The sequence below is a fragment of the Neomonachus schauinslandi genome, chromosome 1, assembly GCF_002201575.2.
Source record: "Neomonachus schauinslandi chromosome 1, ASM220157v2, whole genome shotgun sequence".
Taxonomy (NCBI): Eukaryota; Metazoa; Chordata; class Mammalia; order Carnivora; family Phocidae; genus Neomonachus; species Neomonachus schauinslandi.
The window spans coordinates 210,033,352-210,039,273 of record NC_058403.1 but is presented as its reverse complement, the minus strand read 5'-3'; the positions used below and the strand labels follow the sequence as shown (position 1 = coordinate 210,039,273).

The following is a 5,922-nucleotide window of genomic DNA, read 5'->3' as shown; positions in this document are numbered from 1 at the left end:
AGGGCGCCTGGGTGGCTCAGTCGGTTAAGCGACTGCCTTCGGCTCAGGTCATGATCCTGGAGTCCCGGGATCGAGTCCCGCATCGGGCTCCCTGCTCGGCGGGGAGTCTGCTTCTCCCTCTGACCCACCCCCCCTCATGCTCTCTCTCTCATTCTCTCTCTCTCTCTCAAATAAATAAAATCTTTAAAAAAAAATTTTTAGTGGTACAGGAATTCACATAACATAAAATTAACCATTAACCCTATTAAAATGTACAATTCAGTGGCATTTAGAACATTCACAATGTTGTGTAACCACTACCTCTATCTAGTTCCAAGACATAAGAAAAGGAAACTTGTCCCTATTAGCTGTCACTCCCCATTCCCTCCTCTCAGCCCCTGGCACCCACAAATCCACTTTCTGTCTCCATGGATTTGCCTGTTCTGGATGTTTCATAGAAATGAAATCACATACTATGTGACCTTTTGTGTCTGGCTCTCTCACTGAGCATCGTGTATTCAGGGTTCATCCACATGGTAGCACGAGTCTGTGCTTCACTCCTTTTTATAGCAGAATAATATTGCATTGTATGGATACACCACATTTAACAGTTCATCCACTGATAGACATTTATATGGTTTCCACCTTTTGACTCTTATCAATGGTGCTTCTAGGAACATTTCTGTACAAGTATTTGTTAGAATACATATTTTCAATTCTTTTGGGTATATCCCTAGGAGCGGAATTGCCAGGTCATATGGTAGTTCTATGCTTAACTTCTGAGGGACAGCCAAACTGTTTCCAACAGTGCTTTCACCAATTTACATTTCTATCAGCAATGTACAAGGGTTCCAACTTCTCCACATTCTCTCCTACATTTATTTTTCTGTTTTTTTCTTATGACCAACTTCATAGATATGAAATGGTATCTCATGGCTTTGATTTACATTTCCCTACTGACTAATGACATTGAGCATGTGCACTTGGAGCTTTGGTATATCCTTTTTTTAAAAGATTTTATTTATTTATTTGAGAGAGAGAGAGCATGAGAGAGAGAGCATGAGCAGGGGGGTAGAGGCAGACTCCCCGCTGAGCAGGGAGCCTGGGACTCGATCCCAGGACTCTGGGATCATGACCTGAGCCGAAGGCAGCCACTTAACCGACTGATCTACCCAGGTCCCTCTGGTATATACTTTTCAACTTGGAAGGATGTAAAGCCTAGCACTGCTGGCTGCTGCCTCCCACCCATGAGGTAGACCAGAGGGATGGAGGGAGACTGCCCCTGGTGACATCACTTGAAGCCTGGATCCAGCCATATCTGCATATCTTTAACTTCAAAAGTATATATGCTGGTTGTTCTTTGGTCATTTCAGCCAGCTGGAACTGAACATTTTATCCTTTGCCACAAAGAGTCCTGATGGTGACTGGGACTTGCCAAGATCACATGGCTAGTTCCAATTAGACAAGTATCCAGACCTCCTACCCACCTGTTGCCTCCATACCCAGGAGGCTAAGAGGAGGCTGTGAGGATGGGTCAGCAGGGGCCAGGAGATAGGCACTGGGGACAAATTATTGCTATGTATTTAAGGACAGAAGCATGGGCGGGGTGGGAGGGGGTACAAGAGGCAGATGCTTCTCTATCTGCCCTTATCCCCACCAGAAAGTTTGAACTGAGGTTCTTCACTTTCAGGGTGCCAAATGCCCCCTTAGAGAATCTGCTGGAAGTACAGCTCCTCTCCCCCCTCAAAAACACTAAGACAACATTTTGCAAGCAATTTTATAAGTTTGCAGAAACTCCCTTCCTCTCTGCCCACCCCCTTCCCAGCACGATCCATCTTGGGGCCAGAGGTGAAGAACCTCCAGTTTCCAGAACAAGAAATTCAAAGGGATTGGAAGCAGTGGCCCTGTGACCCAGATTCGATCCTACTACTGACTAACTGTGGTGGAAGGAACTTTGGGGGAAGGACAGACCTGGTTCGAGTCCAGGCTGTGTGTTCCTGGGTAAGTTGCTTGCCCTCTCTGAGCCACTTCTATAGAATGAGAATGTTCGTGTCTATCTGAAGGGTTGTGGGAGGGGTATTAGGTTCAATTATGTGTGTCATGGGCATATAGCACATGATAGTCTCAATAAATATGAGCGGCCCTTCCTCTTTCAATTTCTCCATCTCTCCAACAGGCCAGATGGGCTAGTCTCTACTCCTTTTGGAGTGACACACTCCAGGGGCCTTGATAACATGCCCAGACAATCCTCTTTAGCAAAGAATGTCAAGTGGTCCATGGATACTAAACCTATCCCAGACCCCCAGATTACAAATCTCTTACTCTACACTCTCCCTCATTTACTAAGCTCCAGCAAGAGTGTTCTTTCTGATCGTTGAACACTACATCAAAAACTAATGATGTACTATATGTTGGCTAACTGAACATTAAAAAAAAAAAAAAGAGTGTTCTTTTTGTCGTGCCAGTTCATCCACACCCTGTGAGTTTCACACCTACCATTCCCTCTCCCCAGAATGGTCTTACCCAGCCAGCTCTCAGTAGGGCTGGTCTCCTCTTGTCATTGAGGGTTCATCTGGAAACTGCGCTCCCCCACTGAGCACCCATTTGAAAGGGCTGCTTCCCCACCTCATGATTCTCTAAAGCATCACCCGCTTTATCATTTTTGCAGCAGGTATTAGTGTCTGGAAATGCCTTGTTTGTCTTTTTATTTGTGTAACACTTGTCTCCTCCCTAGAGCAGGAACACTGCATGTCTCCTGCCTTGTATCACCAGTGGGTAGTGTCAGACATAGAGTAGGAACTCAATATATATTTGTTGAAGAGACGAATGAATGAATGAGTGGGAACACAGATGAATGAAAGGATGATTAAATTATTTGGGTGGGTAAATGAACATAAATGGATGGCTGAATATAGATGGAGGGAGGGATTAAAGGATGAGGGGATGGAGGGATGGATGTTTTCCAGACTCCATGCTAAACACTTTTTGTACATTATCTTGTTTTATCCATGCAGAAGTCCCATGAAGGCAGAAACATTGTCATATTACAGACAAGGTGCTTGAGCTTCAAAGGTAGAAAAAAATCACCTCCCCCAGATTATACAACTAGGAAATGGTGGAGCAGGATTCAAGCTTAGGTCTGCCTGACTCCAAGCCCTGTGCTCTTAACCACCACAGAAATCACCTTCCTGTTCTCCTCTCACTTTGAGAGCCCATGCAGGCCACCCCAGCTCCCCTCCTGATGCCCATGCCCCAACAACAGCAAGATTGCCCAGTCTGGGCCTCCATGTTGCTCCATTGTCTAGCAGTGAGATGGCCCCAGAGGTCTGTGGGAGCACATGTGTGAGAGGACCTGCAAGGTCTCTGCATGCATGAGTGAGGGCAGAATGAGGTGACTGGAAATCATGTCTGTTCTCTGGGATGCCCCCAAGTACCAGGGACATTGCATGGCCAAAGACAGGTCCAAAGGGTGTGGTAGTGACCGCCACTATTTATGAGATGCCCAGGCACCAAGCCCCAGCCTGAAGTCATTCCCAATGGCTGCCAGGTAATCCCAGCACCTGGTGATCCAGCCTCACAAAGTGAATGCAAAGGAGGAAACGAAAGAGAATAAGGGCAGATTGTGGAGGAGAGCTATGCCAGGCAGCTCCCCCTCCCCACCCCCGGTCATCAGACTGCTGTGCAGAAGGCTCATGAAGTCCATCCCCTGTCTTGGGGTGGGGCCGTGCAGGACAAGAAGAACGGAGAAAGGGAGGTAGAGGAAAGAACCATGAGCATCTCTCAGACTCCTGATCCAGGCCTCCCTCTTCAAGACACAGGTGAGTTGGCAGGTGCTCGGGTAGTCCAGAAGCTGGCAGACATCAGCAGCTCTTGTCGTCACTGACTTCCACATAGGGCAGCCCCACAGGCCAAGTGTCCCGAGGCCAGTAGCGGACTTTGAGGGTTTGACCTGGCATCTCATACCTGGCGTCCACTAAGGCCATGGTAACCATGCCATAAGGAAAGGTGATGCTGATGAGTACATGCCTGTGGGGGGCAGGAAGAAGGTGGTGAGGGCGCAAGATGCCAAGATGCCCCAGAGCTAGATGGATGCCCCCACTTTGGTTCTCTCCTTACTTCTCATGGATCCTGACCACTCAAAGGGACATTCTGGATCAGACCCTTGATTGCAACCAACCCCTACCCACACACACACACACACACACACACACACACACACACACACACACACCGATATCTGTGCCTCCCCTCTCTGCCCCCAGGCTCCTGCTCCAAACTCTGGCATCTGAGATTTTCTGGTTCTGGCGCCCCATACCAGAGGGCAGGTGCTTACCAGATGCTGTGCAGGTAAGAGAAATTGATCTGCTGCCAGAAACTGCAAAGCAAGCGGTCGCTGATCCAGCTGGTCAGTGCAAAAGCCCATAAAACTACGGAGACCTCCATTATATGACGAAGCTCCTTATTGCTGGTCCTAGGGAGAGAAGGAGGAAGATTAGAGCCAGACTCGGAGAGCAGAGCCTGAAGGGGCTGATGGGAAATTCCTCCATCCAAGGAGATGAGGCTGGGAGGAGAGAACGACCAAGAGTAGCAGAGGGAGGGGGCCTAATTTGTGATGATTGCTAACATTTGCTGAGCACTGATAGGACGCCAATTACAGTTCTAAAAGTTCTTCAGATAAAAACTCAGTCCTCAAAACAATGTTATTATTCTCATTTTGTAGATGAGAAAACAGGCATGTGAGATTAAGTTCTGCTCCAACCCCACCCAAGGTTACACAGATAGTAAGTGACAGAGCTGGGGTCTGAACCAGGTTTGTCAGGCTGCAGATTTCTTAACCAACAAGCCCTCCCCTGTTTGTCTGGGGGGGGGGCTGTAAGTGTGTGCACACTTGTGAGTCAGTGCGTGAAAATTCATGTCTGTGTGGCTATGGGAGGGCAAATTCTCTGGAGGCCATATCTGGGGACAACTCAGGATCAGAATCTGTTTCCCCAACAGCAGAGCTGACCCAGCATCCATCAGGAAAGAGCATATCAGGGATTAATGAGGCAATAACTTCTCTATGGTTAAAAGTGCAGGCCCTGCCCCTAGTCTAAAATGGGAGAGTCTGACCACCAAAAAAGAATAATGAGTAAGGATTGATGAAATCTGAATATAGAGTCTGAGGTCTAGTTAACAGCATTGTTCTGTTGTCAATTTCCTCCTTTTAAGGTTGTACTATGGTTACACAGGATGCTCCATTGAGAGAGGCTGGGGGAAGCTGGATGAAGGATACACAAGACTCTGCACTATTTTTGCAATTTGTCATGAGTCTGTGACTACTTCAAAATGAAAAGCTAAAAATATAGCACGGCGACTGCAATGGATTGAAACATTTCTGAGATATAAACATCCATGAGTTCATAATAATACTTTTCTTAAAAATTTCATTGGTCCCTACTAGAGATGGCTAAGGCCCCAACTCATTACTCTGGAAGTAGATCAATTAAGGGAAAGAATCAATTATCCATCCTGTCACTCCTGTGCAAACTGTATTTCCAGGTTGACAAGTGAAAAGTCCTTCTTGATGGAAGAACTCCAGATAATCATTGCAGAAGGAATAATGGAATCTGCAAACCACCCTCTTGCAACCACTAATGAATCCATGGATGGAAGCAGTGTGCCTAAATGGCTGCTGAAATTCTTAGGTGAAAAGTAAGTGGAAAACTTTATAATAAAGGGAAGAGATGACACCGTCTGAATCCACTGATCAACCTTAATAGCACTAAATGTGGAGCAACCATTCATTATGGGGTCCTAATGTCATGGAAGAAGAAACACCCAGCACCACACATGAAATATTCTGGCCTCAAAATACGAAAACCTAAATCTAGTTCTAACTATTAATTTGCAAGAAATTGAAAGAAAGAAAGAAAGAAAGAAAGAAAGAAAGAAAGAAAGAAAGAA

At 46.4% G+C, this 5,922-nt stretch overlaps 1 protein-coding gene across 2 annotated transcripts in view; it reads right to left on the bottom strand.

Moving 5' to 3' along the window:
* Positions 1-2,390: 2,390 nt before the first annotated feature.
* ACER1 (alkaline ceramidase 1) overlaps positions 2,391-5,922 on the bottom strand; it is an 18,583-nt gene continuing 15,051 nt past the window's right edge. For both annotated transcript variants that reach the window (XM_021705398.1, XM_021705400.2), the window contains exons 5-6: positions 4,313-4,450; positions 2,391-4,005 (exon numbers count right to left, since the gene is read on the bottom strand). In XM_021705398.1, coding sequence (XP_021561073.1) covers positions 3,840-4,005; positions 4,313-4,450 — 304 coding nt within the window. In that variant the 3' untranslated portion in view covers positions 2,391-3,839. The remainder of the gene's footprint in view (positions 4,006-4,312; positions 4,451-5,922) is intronic.